Source organism: Apostichopus japonicus, chromosome 11 (genome assembly GCF_037975245.1).
Source record: "Apostichopus japonicus isolate 1M-3 chromosome 11, ASM3797524v1, whole genome shotgun sequence".
In the NCBI taxonomy this organism is placed as follows: Eukaryota; Metazoa; Echinodermata; class Holothuroidea; order Aspidochirotida; family Stichopodidae; genus Apostichopus; species Apostichopus japonicus.
In genome coordinates, this window is record NC_092571.1 from 23,951,786 (window position 1) to 23,967,437 (window position 15,652).

At 38.5% G+C, this 15,652-nt stretch overlaps 1 protein-coding gene across 4 annotated transcripts in view; it reads right to left on the reverse strand.

Moving 5' to 3' along the window:
• The window catches only part of LOC139975946 (forkhead-associated domain-containing protein 1-like), a 29,019-nt gene extending 17,087 nt beyond the window's left edge, over nucleotides 1–11,932 (reverse strand). The window contains exons 1-10 of one of the 4 annotated variants that reach the window (XM_071984247.1): nucleotides 11,752–11,932; nucleotides 10,861–11,011; nucleotides 10,176–10,382; nucleotides 8,560–8,920; nucleotides 7,736–7,854; nucleotides 4,917–5,153; nucleotides 3,970–4,242; nucleotides 3,116–3,193; nucleotides 1,959–2,039; nucleotides 366–470 (exon numbers count right to left, since the gene is read on the reverse strand). In XM_071984247.1, coding sequence (XP_071840348.1) covers nucleotides 366–470; nucleotides 1,959–2,039; nucleotides 3,116–3,193; nucleotides 3,970–4,242; nucleotides 4,917–5,153; nucleotides 7,736–7,854; nucleotides 8,560–8,920; nucleotides 10,176–10,382; nucleotides 10,861–10,956 — 1,557 coding nt within the window. In that variant the 5' untranslated portion in view covers nucleotides 10,957–11,011; nucleotides 11,752–11,932. The remainder of the gene's footprint in view (nucleotides 1–365; nucleotides 471–1,958; nucleotides 2,040–3,115; nucleotides 3,194–3,969; nucleotides 4,243–4,916; nucleotides 5,154–7,735; nucleotides 7,855–8,559; nucleotides 8,921–10,175; nucleotides 10,383–10,860; nucleotides 11,012–11,751) is intronic. The other 3 variants (XM_071984248.1, XM_071984249.1, XM_071984250.1) reach the window with 3 other exon arrangements.
• Between the last annotated feature and the right edge of the window lie 3,720 nt (nucleotides 11,933–15,652).

Consider the following 15,652-nt stretch of genomic DNA (forward strand, 5'->3'; position numbering starts at 1 on the left):
CCCTACTCCCTTTCCCCTCCCCCCACCCCCCACCCACTTCCCGAGCCCCTTTTGCACCAGGCTCACATCAAGACGAGGGCTAGATGTACGTACCTTCCTGTCTTCTTCAACTTGTTTATTTAGTGTCCCCCTCTCCCACCCCCTTTCCCCTCTTCAACCCCCCCTAACACTTCTCGAGCCCCTTGCACGAGCTCACATCAAGACGCGGGCTAGATGTACCTACCTTCCTGTTTTCTTCCACTTGTTTATTTAGTTTCCCCTCTCCCACCCCCTTTCCCCTCTCCCACTCCCCTCTTCCCCCACCCACTTCCCGAGCCCTTTTTGCACCGGGCTCACATCATGAGACATGGGCTAGATGTACATACCTTCCTGTCCTCTTCCACTTGTTTATTTAGTGTCTCAATCTCTTCGGCCTTGTTAGCCAACTCTACAGTCTGGTCAGATATTTTGGCCTCCATTCCCTTCAGCCTCTATAACCATGGTAACCAGAAAAGAAAATGAGTCATTCACAAATATATATGCAAGAAAAATAGCAAAAGCATGGAAAATCGAAAGATATATATATATGTATATCCTACTTACAATTGATTCCACATTCTACAGAATTAATTGCCACTGCCTTTTTTTTCTTTTTTTTTCCACTTGTTTTTTCCAAGTTCCAACTTGCAATATGTGACAGGATCAATAAGCACACTTGAAATTTAGTTTGACATTTCAAATAGAAGATAGATTGACCAAAACCACTCCACCAGTTAGCAGCAGGTCATGGTTGACATAATTTACAAAAGGTTTATGATATCATTTACAGGGGGACAATATTAATAGTAAATGGAGGAACTTCAATATTAAGTTTACAAATATGATATATATGTAATCAATGTTAGTAACATTTAGCAATGTTTAGTTTGAAGCAAAGATAGTGACGAAAAGCATTAAGTGACAAAAATAAAGGCTGGAGAGTATCAACTAAATATGATTTTACGGTAAAATGACATCAAAATATTGCCCAGAAGACCAATTTATTACTTCATGAACTTGACCAAACTGACATAAGATGACATAAAATGGAAAAAAAAATCTTGCCACGATTCGGTAACTGAGACATAGCCAGGTCGAAACCTAAACATGCTATTGTTAGTGGTTGGGTGTAGAGGTGGGTAGGGGTTAGGGTCAGCTTCTTTTGTGCAGAGGGTAAAGAGTTACATAATTACAATGTGAAGCTGTTTCATAGTGCAATTGAAAAGCAAACTTGGTGCAATAAAACTTGTGACTGTGGTTAAATATCTTTAAATCTGAGGTTTATTTGGAAGTCTTTGCCTTTACAGGCACTTTGATATTCATTTTTCATCAGACAATATAAATTTAAAAAACACCGTTGTTGTTCCCAAAAGTGGAGGGGATGGATCGGAGCTCTCATACTCATACAAGAACCCATGTAGCTTATCATGTCATTATTATTGGCCAGTATTTGATCAATTTTTCATATTTTCTTTAATATTAAGGAATAAGTTTGGTCAAAATTATTTCAATCTGTGGTTCATTTGCTATAAATATTAAAGCTTTTGGTTTAAAGAACATTTTCAATTTGGACATAATCACCAGTTTATACAGAATAGTTGTTGGGCAGCAAATGGTTTTGGGCGATAAGAAAATGGGAGAAAGCTTGCTGACTCATGAAAGAATCTACTTAGGCCATAATTACTGACCGGTCCTGCAGTTTATTTTACATTTAATGATTTTAATTTTACATTTAGTTTAAATTTAATTTTAAATTTAAGTTTACATTAAATTTTACATTAATTTTACATTTAATGATTTAATGACCAAGCTGACCAGAAACCGCAGTAACTTAGTGGTTCTATTTCTAGCTAACCTGACCGAGATGATAACAGAACAGCGACATAATTCATGAAAATTTATGAAATATTAACTCTTGCCCTCGTCGTCGGCAAACTTACTCTTTGAAGAGATACGATGTCTCGTTCACGTTTGTTGAAATGATCTTTGAGTTCCTTTATTTCTTTCTTAATTTCTTCCGACTGAAGAAAATTAATTATAGAAAAGAAGCAAAGAATAAGAAGAAACAATCACAGAAAGAACAAGCAAGAAATAATACTAAAAGAAACTGGGAAGAGAAAGGGGGCAGTATACTGGCTGCTGATGATAACATTTGCTCATGTCGTGGTGACAGAGATTGAGCCACAAGAACGGAACTATGTTATATAGTCTGTTGCAGCACCGCACGATGCCACATTTTTCTTCTACAAGATTTCAAGAGTCTGAAATTGTTTCATTTCTTGAAGATATGATGTTGTATCATATTGTGAGACATTGCAAAACAAGATGCTGCATCAAGGAACTGCAGTTGCTCCAGATCTTTTCAAGTTAGGCTTTAAAAGTTTTAAGCACCTAACCAATGCATATTCAACAAATTCTGTTGCAACATGTCAAGTTTTCTTGTAAATAAGTTTGTAATAAATGAATATATTTGGTTTTTTCTTATGCATTTAAAGATATTTGATTTTTCCATTGCTGACTCACATAATTTGTGACAACAACAGTGCTTTCAACTTTGTTCTGCTCTATATGTCTTTCTGGATTTTATTGTTTTCTTCATGACTTTCACCGATCATAACCGACGAGACAATATCATTGTTGCTAAGCAATAAGCAGCCAGCATACTACCCCGCTAACATCGTTAGAGACGAGAATGACATTTAGAATGACATTTATTAACACATAATAGAGTGAGTGAGATGAAAAATTTCACGAGAAAAGTAATAGCAGAAGCAACACAGCAACTTTATCACACACAGTAGCAGGGTTTGAAATAACTTGTTGGAATTGCCAGAATGAAAATGGACCACCAAGGGAGCTTGAAACATTATGAGTTTGATTAACCTCTACAGCAGGTTGGAGCCACATTACTCATTAATTTTGCTGGGTGAGAAATATGGAACTGGGTTCAGATGGGGTAATGGGAGCTTGACGAAAACTACAAAAGTTTACCGTGGAAACTAGAGGTTATTTCTGACCCTGCTTTATAGAATATTAGTGATCACAACAAATGCAGCACATATTATTTTCCACGTCTGTTATTTCACAGAGGACTTACACTCTTTAGTGACACTACTTCTTTGGATTTTGAAGCCAGCTCCTCCTCCTGTTTCTTAGATTCTTTTACTCTACCAAACTATTTATAATGAAAGAATTGGTAGAGGCAAATTGTATTTAAATATGACAACTGAACAATTATAGCTAATTTTTTAATAAGTAATCGAACAATAAAATGGTTCTTAAAGGCCAGCTTCCACCACTCTCTACCTTCCCCCCCCCCTTCACCACCCATAGAGTCTCCTCTATCTGATGGAACATTCCAATAAATAGCTATAACATCATTCCTAATTTAATAAGAGATTTCTCCATTTACAGTCATATTCAAAAGAAGAAGGAAATTGCGCTGGATTTTGTTTTTTTAAGTAATCCACTACGTTGAAAAAATTTAAGCAAATTGCAAAAAGCGCTATTTTGCTTTCTACTGATCATTTTTCCAGTTTTACTGAACAGACAAAAACAAGATTAACCAAAGGTCATCCATATTGGATTCATAGTTTAGCAGGTTTTTAAAATTACTGCAAGTGGTGAATAACACCTTATTGGACATTCTGACCCATGTAATTTAATTTCTGTACAATGTCATATGACAGAACATGCAAATGCTTGTTGGAAATTAAATATGGGTGAAATTATCTTAGCAGATACAATATTGATGACCTGTTAAAGTTTAAAGAGAGAAAAATGTTATCAACAAGCGCCAACTTTAGGAAAAGAAGAGGATAAAGAAATTGTAAAGGAACTAGTATGGCGCAACATTTTGATCCTTATAGGACATTTCTTCAAAAGTGAGCTTATCAAAGTTCAAATTCATTAAAGAAATGTGAAACAAGGATAAGAAAAATAAAAACTTACCTTGGCTGTCATTGCTGACAAGGAGACTTCTCTGTCCCTTAATTGATTCCTTAAGAGGGTTGTTTCGCCCTTCATCCGTTTGTTAAGAGCTTCTTTATTGGACAGATCTCTCTGCAGGGTCGAGACTAGAGCATGACTGGTTGTTCTCTCTTTCTTAACCTTCTCCAGATCCTGTTTCAGGGCAAACAGCTCACGGTCCTTCTGGTTTAGAAGATTGCGTAGATTGCCGACATTTTCCAGAGGATCGGAGCTCTCCGGTCTCATCTTAGTCATCTGTAGTATAAAATGGAAAACATTAAGTTTTCAAAAACCGAAGGATAACACCTTCATATGCTGAGTCAGGTGCGGTCAGGAGGTTAAGGCAGTGGACTTGTGTTATAAGGCTTGCAGGTTTGAGTCCTGGCCAGATCATTACGTTGTGTCCTTGGGCGAAGCACTTTATGTCCATTGCCTCTCTTCACCCTGAAGTTGTATAAATAAGGACCTGTGACATAATCTGTCAGTTGGTCGCTGTTTAACTGCTACCATGTGGAGGGATTGCCTCTATGTTTGACAGGTTATCATTGACCAGGGTAATATTGTTATGCACCTTGAGAACTATTATTGGTAGATATGTCTGCATTTATAAATCCTCAATATTATTATGATTTTGATATGAATTGATAATTATGTTATGATGTGTAATGTGATATGCACTTTGATCATCGAGAGTGCCTATTGTATTTAAATTTGGTTTTGTTTGTTTTCTGCTTTTGTTATTTTAGTGATTATCTTTCTGGTTCTAGATTTTAAAAGTTCTAATTTTCTGTTCGCTGCTGTTTTAAAAATTTTTTGCATCTTCTACTGTAGAACTGTTTCTTTGTATTTTTGAAAAATTTCTTAGCGATCAAACTGAAATTTGATAATAACTTCACTGTGTGTAGTATTCTCTAGCAACACTAGCTTACCTGCTCTTTCAGGGCATTTATCTCCAACTGTTTCAGTTGTGCATTCTTCTCCAGTTCCATCACCCTCAGTTGCACTTTGCTATCTCCGACTCCCGTGTAGTTAGCCTGCTGCATGTCGGTGCTCGACTGCTCCAGGTCGTATCGCAACTGGCTGATCAGACCATCTTTACGGGTCGACTCTGATTCAAACGCAGCCAGACGTTTGATCTCATCTCCCATCCGTAAAATCTTCTGGTCCTAGTTTGGGGGAAATGAGAGATCAACATTTCACATCTAACTGCTAATGTGGAGTTAGATCGTGTCTCTTACGATTCGTTCGGAGAGGGAATGCAAAGTATCTTATGACATTTCACCGCATAAGAAAATAAATAAAAATAATAAAAACCTCAAATAAACACTTGGAATTTGCCATTCAAGCTTGGAACCCATATTTAAAAGGTGATATAGATCGCCAAAGTTATTCCGCTTTTCAAGAAAGGTGACCAAACTCAGTTTATAAACTATCGTCCAATTTCTGTATTGCCCTGCCTTTCAAAAATTATAGAAAGACTAGCATTTAACAGAGTACAAAACTTTTTAGACAAGCACAAAGTTCTTTCAAACAGTCAGTACGGATTCCGCCCAGGTCATTCTACCGAAACTGCTCTTGTAGATGCTATTGACAAATTAAACAAAGCTGCCGAGAAGAAAGAGACTTCGATTGGAATCTTCTTAGACTTATCCAAAGCTTTTGACACAGTCGACCACACCATTTTACTACGCAAACTGTCACACTATGGAATAAGGGGACTTCCGCTCAAATGGTTCGATAGTTACTTGAATCTCAGGCAACAATACACTCACTATAATAATACAGACTCTGACCTGGCTACTGTCCGTTGCGGGGTTCCCCAAGGTTCAATCCTTGGCCCACTTCTATTTATTATTTATGTAAACGACATATCGTCTGTCTCACGAAATTCTTCATTAGTTCTTTTTGCTGACGACACGAACATTTTCTTTTCAGACGATAACCCTAAACGGTTAGAGAGGACTGTTTGTTCTGAACTAAAAGCTTATTGTGATTGGTTTGCAGCTAATAAGCTATCCTTAAATATCAGCAAAACAAACTTCATGGTATTTAACAAACTTAAGCATTACAACGATTATAGTTTCAACATTAACATGAATGGTCACACTCTGAATTCTATTAGTAAGATTAAATTTCTCTGGGTAATTATTGATTGTAATCTCAATTGGCAAGAGCATATCCATAGTTTATCCTCACAAATTGCAAGTGGAGTCGGTATTATTGGTAGACTTAAATATGTACTACCAAAGAGCGTTCTTCGCACTTTGTACTTCACTTTGATATATCCGCACTTTACTTATTGCAGTACTGTATGGTCGTGTACCAGGCAGTCTTACTTGAATCGTCTGTTTCTTCTGCAGAAACGAGCTGTTCGACATATTTGTCATTGTGGCCCCCGTGATCACACTGATATTCTATTTAAAACATTAAATTTATTGAAACTTCAGGACATAATCAATCTAGGAACTGCTTCAATCACGTATCGTTTCATACACAATCTGCTACCAGACGCTCTCTCTAACTTTTTCACAATCAATTCCCTCATTCATAACTACAATACACGGAATCCTCAGCTTCTTTTGCATACTGTAAATCGCACTTCTTCCCACTCAAGCCTTCGTTATCGTGCCACTAATCTTTGGAACTCATTACCCAAGGCAATAAGTGACAAGCCTAGCTTAAAATCTTTTAGGTATAACTTAAGTAATTATTATTTAAACAAACACTAACTCTTGACAAGTAACTGAAAGACTCCAACTTGTTGTATGGACAAACTCAGGTGTTCAGATGCACTGGATTGTTTTTTTTTGCGGGGGGGGGGGGTGTTATTGTTATTGTTTTGTTATGGTCTTTTTGTCCTATTGTTTGAAATTGTGTATTTTGCTTTGTTGTACTTTGATTGGTCTCTTTCTCTGTATTTTAGGGAGCGAAGCACCCCGTCAAGCCCGCAAGGGTTTTTTGTTCCGCTTCCTTCACTTCATGTATTATCCACTACTACTTATTGTTATTTGTTATTTGTAAACGTTTAAATGCATGTTGTGAAAAACAAATAAAATAAATGAAATGAAATGAAATCTGGAAAAAGTACAGAGAAGATTTACAAGGATGATACCTGTTTTGCAGCATTTGCCATACAATGAAAGACTTTCTGCTCTAAATCTCACAACATTATCCACCAGAAGACTAAGAGGAGATTTAATTGAAGCTTTTAAAATTATGAAAGGTTTTGTAAAAGCTAGCCCTCAATTATGGTTTGAATTTAGCGCCATCTCTTTTACTAGAGGCCATTCAATGAAACTGTGCGCAAAATATTCAAAATTGAATGTACGCAGACATTTTTTTCGGTCAGGGTTGTATCCGAATGGAATGCCCTTCCACAGTCTGCCATTGATGCTACCAGTATTAATCAGTTCAAGTGACTTTTGGACAGACATCTGCATTGTAGGGGAGTTACAAGAGCTGTGCTCTCTCTCCCTTCTTCATCCCACACTACATCTGTTTAGTGATGAGGTGTGGGATACAGGTGAATACAGGTGAATATAAAAAGCAAATATTATTATTATTATTATTATTATTTCCACTGAGCCGGTTGTGTCCTGCCGACATTTTTCTCTCCTATGTCATTTTCCAATCTATACCTCAAACCCTGAAGTACATCGCCAGTCTTAGAAGCACAGTCGCAAAAGGCTACACATAGGGTGAAATATTTTAACACAGAGCAGGCATAAGATGTGAAAGTAAATATCACCTTTTCATGAATCATGTTCAGCTCAGCCACAGGAGATCCGTGACCAGTAGGGCTATCTGACTGATAATGACTGGTAACCGCTGATCGTGCACCCACTGAGCTCACCCATCCACCAGTAACTGAATTCCAATCATTTTAACAAAAAAAGAAAATTAAGTCATTTCATAAAAATTATGCACTATAAAAGTTGATTTTATGTTGCTTGGTTGAATGAAATTTAAATTCAAAACCAGTTATTTTGTTTAAGTGAACTACAACATAATAACTAAAGATGTTACATTTTGTGGACAGAAATTATTCGTCCCTTTGAAATATTTGCATGGACTATTTTGAGAAAAATAAGGTTTCCATAATGAAGAAGAGTTCAAGTAACGTATCTTCTTCTTAAACAGTCGAAACTGACATTGTATTACATGTATCTACTAACATCCAAACCTAAATGAACACTGATTCGATTAAATCATGAGCATAAAAGTTGATTTTATGTTGCTTGGCTGAATGAAATTTAAATTCAAAACCAGTTATTTTGTTTAAGTGAATTACAACATAATAACTTGGATGTTACGTTACATTTTGTTGACAGAAATTATTCGTCCATTTGAAATATTCTTCTTTAAATATATATATATTTATATATATATATATATATATATATATATATATATATATATATATATATATATATATATATATATATATATATATATATATATAAATGAAAACGTAATGAGAAGAATATATATATATACACTGCATATATATCAAAATTATTTTGTACTTGTCCTAATTACATTATAAGCAAAACCCATTAATATTTCAAGTACCTCTTCTTGTAGGAAGGGGGCTGTTAGATGGACTGTTAGCTGCCACCCCAACTCTGTCCCCACTACCTCGTCTGGTTCCCGCACTTGAAGGCCTAGGTCTTGGCGGATGTGGCTTAACATTGGACCCTGTGCTATGTTGGACCCATGCATGCGATGGAACTGGTGGATGCTGCTGCTGGCTTAGAGAGGAGATCTGGGGCAACTGAGATTGTGATAGTGGCGCCGAAGTTATGAAATCTGTCTGGTTGCCGAGATAAGGGAACTCAGATTGAGTAGATGCTGCTGAAACTGGAATATGACTATTTAAAAGAGTGAGGGAGGTGTGTCCTGGAAGCCTCTGCTGCACAGGAGGATAGGATACCTGGGAAGAAAGAGAAATGAATTAATTCAAACTATATGGAGTGTTAGCTCCATAACTGTGGAGTGTTAGCTCAGTGATTAACACCGGTGCCTCTCAATCATAAGGTCCCAAGTTTGAGTCACTCCAAGATTAATGTATGTCCTCCAGTTACAGAGTTGTTGACAATTGGCAATTCATAATCATGGACGTTAAATATGAATGTAAGAGACTGACTTCGGTCAGCTTGCGGCTTTGATAAGCTTCTTTGCGAGTTCCTGCTTGCAGGAGGATCTAAAATACATACATACATATAACATTAGGGTAGCAGGCTGGATACCTTTCATGCCACAAGTACCAAGGCCATTTACGCTACCTTAAATACATAAGGCATCAAAAATATTTTCTCGAATCTTGAAAAAAGCCTTAACTGTGTTTCAAATAATATCAGAAGAAGAAGGTAAAAGAAGGGCTAAAAAAGATCAGAATATTCAGGTTTGAAAGCAAATTTCTGCATGCATTACATGCTTTGGCTTAGATTAAATGCATTTATTTGTTTTAAAGTCTCAATACGTGTTTGCTGATGAATTTCGGAAAACAAAGTTCCGAAGCAGATTCAATGTTTCTAAATCTAAAAGCACTCTGACCAGGTGGGTTTAATGGAGAAAAGCTGTCGCAATTTGAAAGAAAGAAACTGATTTTCTGTTGCCCTTATGGCGCGAACGATTTACTGTAAAATCACTGTGACCACACATATCAGCATGGTCATTACACAAATGTAACCAATATATGTACTCGTATTGTCCACTTTTTTTACCCAATTCCACGGAGGAAACTTCTGAAAATACCTGTTTCTTCATTGCAATCAAAGGAAATGGCACAATTTTGCAAGCTACATCACTAAGACCGAAAGAAAGATACTATTCAAGAGATCTAACACAGGATAGCCATGAAAGTGAAAATACAATAGGCCTAATGGTCCTAAACAAAAAAGAGAGATTTGATTGGTGCACCATCTGTTGGGCGGGGCTTGCAAAGTTTCATTGAAGTTTGTAGAATCTACGGACTTATAAAAAAATCTGGCAAATTTTATTCTCCTCAAAATGTTTAACGACAGATAGATCGATAGAAATAATGAATATCAATATAAAAATTGCATAGAAAGGTGTTATATTTACTGAGCTTCTAGAGGCAGTTAGCTGGAAAGGTCAAAGTGTAAATTTGGCAAACACACACATTGAGACTTTAACTTTGGAGTTCACCCAAAAATTGATGTTACCTGCATTGTATCATCCATGACTAGTTCATGCGGTACTCCAGCGTAGCCAAATCTGATGACATCACCTGGTGCTAGACGAACAGCTGCATTCTGTACTCTACAATCGTTGACGTATGTGCCGTGGGCTGTATTCAAGTCTTGCAGAACAAAGCATATCTCATGCTCGCTGTACTCAATAATTGCATGTTGAGGTTCCACCGCTTGTGACTGTAACAACATCGAAAACTAACGTGGACAAAAGTTTCATATAACAATAACATTTGATCAAAAGTCATGTTCTTTGACAACCCAATGATACAGCCAGGCTGGGAATAGCTTTGAAAAGGGATGAAAGAAGATGGCCATTTACATGCAACTGTCAAAGATTAAACTTGAAACAGGCATCTAACATGTTGGGAGAATTTGTTTGCCATTGGCTTACTGCAAGCATTCTAACATTAACTAAGTTCATAAGAGAGGCATTGTAAATTATACATTTCACAACTGATAGAGCTCAAGAAAGTAAAATGATAATTTTTCAAATGTTATTAAAGAGGCAAAAACACATACTGTATATTGAGAATAAAGTGAAATCAACACTAGGCCTAGATGCTTAAGTTTTGCAGGTTTCTTCAAAGCTAAAAATTTTTCTGAAAGAAATTTAGCAATCACTGAATTTTAGTTTGAGTAAGGTTGATGTTCTTACCTGTATCAAGAAGTCACAATTTTCTCGGCCGACCACAGTAATGCTGGGGGAAAGCTGGAAAATACCATCTGTGCCCTTTAGAAAACCCTTCACCATTCTGAGTTTTTAGCATCGAAAAGCAGCTCTGTTGAAATTGTCAACCTTTGCTTATCTGATTTTAGGAAACAATGTAGATACAACTATGTTGAATGCTCAGTAACACATCATTGGTCATCTCTCCATTTGGATTATACTCTCACCTCATTGAAAATTATATATTTGGTAGCACCTTCAGAAATATTTACCCATACTTTAGGCCTAGGCTACTGGGATAATACAATTTTAATGCATGCGCATTATAAAGTTGCATTGACAGTCACAGGAAAAATTGCAAGCTTTAACTACAATTACCCTACTGACTTAGGACTAGACTAGGCCTATGTAGAAATGTTGCTCACAAGTCATATTCAACTGCAATGTTGATTTTAAATTTGTGAAACTTCAATTAAACTTCATGCCAAAGCATTTATGGTTGTGATTATAACTACTGATACTAATTGCCTGAAATGTTTGAAACAGATTGCCAATCTTACTAATTAGTTAGTTACTTAGGGATTACTTCACAATGACGCTAGTATCGGCAATGCATAACCCTTACCCTAAGAACCCTTAGCCAAATTTAGGCCCATCTACATTCGTTTCAATTCATATTAGCCTAGTCTAACTTAGTCTACACTAACTTTAATCCTTCCACTGACAAGTGACAGTAGTAGTAATAGTAATGAAACGTTAGGCCTAATGTTAGCATTTATCTCCGTTTTAAATACTCAATAGGATAACACACGATGGAGGGATGGAGATAAACGTAAGGACAATCTCATTATCACTAAATTGCCAGTTTTTCATACTCACTCCGTCAGGTTTTAACACCATGCATTCGGTAACGTCGTCCTAAATATATTACGAATTTATTGTGTTATCGAATTTAAAATACCGGTAACAGTGAATTGTATGTACACAATTATTAAAACAGCCATGTATAAAAGGAATGCACTTGTCGTATGTCTTCTGAACTGGTAACTACGGTAACATATTAGGAGTTTGTTTACAACACTGATATATATGCGTTTGAATAACGTGTTACTGACCGAGTACACACTGTACAGTTTCACAGTATATGTGAAAATCAGGAGACATTTTACCCATGCGACTTGCTAGGAGTCGATTTTTGGAAAGCGAACACAAATCTGTACAAACTTATGGAACGCCAAAAGGACCTGAGGTGGCGTTGCTATCCTTTACAGGAGGTGTTACTACCCTAACCAGGAGGCGTTTCTACCCTAAACAGAAGGTGCTATTACCCTAAACAAGAGATGCTATACTACCCTTAACAGGAGGCGTTACTCTCTTAATAGGGGTCGATCTTCTCTATAACTACGACCCGTTTCCAAAGCAAACCGCAGTGAAGGAAAATGCCATTACAAATCTGCTGGTTATTCTTTTGCGGATACGTACACCTGCCATTCGGCCGCATTAAAGAGATCCAATGTTACCATTCAAAGGTAAATTTTCAGCCGCTTAACATATTTGAGAAAAAGTTTAACGAATACAATTTTCTGGACGGAAGTCAAAATGATATCATGAGAAACAAAAGACCAGGCTCTTTCAACCCGTCTGCCAGTACAATGTAAGGTAAAACTAGATGCAGTACTCTTCGTGCCAAATTTTACCTGCACAAGTTGGAGAACATTAGCGTACTTGTATGCTATGTGAAAATCCTTTTACTGATTGTGTGCTGCATTCAAAACATAATGGTTAAAGTTATATCGACTGGGAAGCTGTTGCTAGTTGTCGACCGTTCCGGGAAAGGCTAAGAGAATAACATGTATAGCAATTGTGTAAGGTATTTCTATTATTAGGTTTGTTTGTTCGCTCATCATGAGAATACGTAACTCTACAAGAGTTACAGACGTAAGATGTTAAATACCTTTATTTTCGTGTATAGTTTAGAAAAGAAAGATTTCGAGATATAAATTATAGCCATTAATGATTTACGGCGGGGTGTCGCACCCCAGAAGTCGATCCAAAAAAGTGAAGCTGGCTCTTTGTCCCCCCCCCCCCCCTACGCCTAACTTTCCCAGGTAAGGGTGATATCATAAGTACATCTAGTTTTGCCATCTGTTTGTGTTCACGGAATATGGGATCGAAAACATCCTGAAATGAAATTGCACTTTACATTCATTGGAATTTTTTGCATGCACGGTAACAAGTTCATATTATTCGAACAGCACGCTGAGAGGAGTAGGAACTGACGTATGAGTAATGGGGTTAAGTATACCCTCTAAATAAATTGGTAAAATACAAGCCTTAACAGAGAATGAAGGAAATTCATTCCCAAAATTTTTGCAATTTCAGAGTAATCCCCTTTTCTGCAATTATTTTTGTGCTTCAAAATCGGCTTTGAAAGACAAGCACTGTCTGAAAATGCTACCACTTTCACGCAATTCCATGCATCTAATACTATACAGTGCACACAGTCGGAAATAACCTTCTACTCCTCTGAGTGTATAGTCGTAATTATATTGCACAAACTGGACGTTCTCGAAGTCGATGTACAACCCATTTAATCATAATGAATATGCGAGCCTGTCAACAGGGTTCTTTGAGCAGCCACTGTTTTAAGCAAATGTACTCTAAGCGGTTATTATAAACCAATCACAAAACAGCAATCGTTTTTTAATGTGCTAAGCATATCTTATACCGGATAATATGTTATTTTTGAATGTATCTAAGATTAGAATTCTAACTTTTATCGTAAATGTCGTGAATAAACCTTCGCAAATAGTCGAAATAACCATCTTGATGAAGGTTTTACTTAGTAAGCTATTTTTGTGGCACAAATAACTGTAAGTTGTTAAGTGACACTATAGGTTGGATCAACATATCATTATGATCCCCTTCTAGGGAAACCATCATAACCACCCGACGATGATCACACGGCCTCTTGGCTAAGATCATGTGTAGTATCTGTTCCCTTTCGAGGGGAATGGTGATATACACCCGACGATGATCACCCAGTCTTAGTCTCGATGCAAGGGGACTGGGGTTGTGAGCGGATCAGTCGTTCGGTAGTTTGGTTTTCGTGCCTTGAGACATCATCTACACGTGAAACACTCCCTTATGGCGACTGTATAACTTCGACACGAGGGATACAGGGGCGGATGCAGGATTTGTGACAGGGGAAGGGGGGCTGACTGGTCCAGCCGCGACTGAACCTAAGACTATCTAAGCGGAGCGCCACCATCGGTTGGCGCGGAGCGTACAAGAAAATTTTTGGCTTTACAAACCCCCCCAGATGGCCGGAAACGGCACTTCCCGAGTATTCTAAGCTGCATGTACCTAGCCTGAAAATATGGATCTCATATCTGCAATTTCTCAATTGATAAGAAAAAAACAATCTATGAAATATGGTAATACATATCAGATGAGTTGAGATGATACAAAAATCATAATGCCTTTAGCCCCCAATCCCCCTCCTGTTCCGTCACCACTGTTAGATGCAGGGCCGGATCCAGAATTCTGAAAGGGTGAGGGATTTGGCCTCCAGTGATCCTAGGGTCTAAGGGGAGTGGGATTCCCTCTATCCATTGTGAAATTCTCGAACACCACCTCAATTTTGAAACTCTTCGGTCTGAAAATTGAGATTTTTAGGCATTTTTGGCACGTGTAGCACGCATGCACACTATAGTTCATTTGACGGAAAAGACACACCTGCATGGCTGACTTGTAAGGAAAACCGCCCTTCTGACGTCCTACATGTTTAAAATTGGCGTTTAATTAAATTATTTTTTTCTCTCTCTCTTTTTTTTTCTCTTTTTTTTTTGGGCCAAGAGCAGGGGGGTCCGGACCCCCTGGACCCCCCCTCTGGATCCGCGCCTGGGATAGATGACGTAATCACTGCAATTGCCTATAGCAGATCGGTAATAGCTATTTATTGACCGTGGAAATGGTTTCCCTAGTGTGTTTATTTACAAATTATTATACATATTTACAAATTATCCCCGAAATCAGTGTCTAATTCATCCCTTATGGACGAAATCTACACGTAATAATGCTCACTCGAGCCTGCTTGGGCTTGAAGGAACAAAAAATGCGACCAGTACACTATAGCTGTGGTGTACCTCTGCACGCTTTGGACTGGTGACCCCCTGTATGCCTCAGTACACCGTGGCGTGCCTCAGCACGCTGCTGGACTGGTGACCCCCTGTATGCTTCAGTACACCGTGGCGTGCCTCAGCACGCTGTGGGACTGGTGGCCCCCTGTATGCTTCAGTAAACCGTGGCGTGCCTCAGCATGCTGTGGGACTGGTGGCCCCCTGTATGCTTCAGTACACCGTGGCGTGCCTCAGCACGCTGTTGGACTAATGGCCCCCTGTATGCTTCAGTACAACGTGGCGTGCCTCAGCACGCTGTTGGACTAATGGCCCACTGTATGCTTCAGTACAACGTGGCGTGCCTCAGCCCGCTGTGGGACTGGTGGCCCACTGTATGCTTCAGTATACCGTGGCGTGCCACGGCACGGCCGTGGACCGCTGGCCCCCTGTATGCCTCAGTACACCACGGCGTGCCTCGGCACGGCCGTGGACTGCTGACCGGCCCCTGTGCGCTCCGGCACACTGTGGCGCGCCTCGGCACGACCGGTGGCCCCCTGTGTTCCCTGGCACACTGTGGCGTGCCTCGGCACGCTGCAGACCGGTGGCCCGCTGTGCTCTGGCACACTAGCTGTGGCGTGCTTCGGCACGACCGGTGGCCC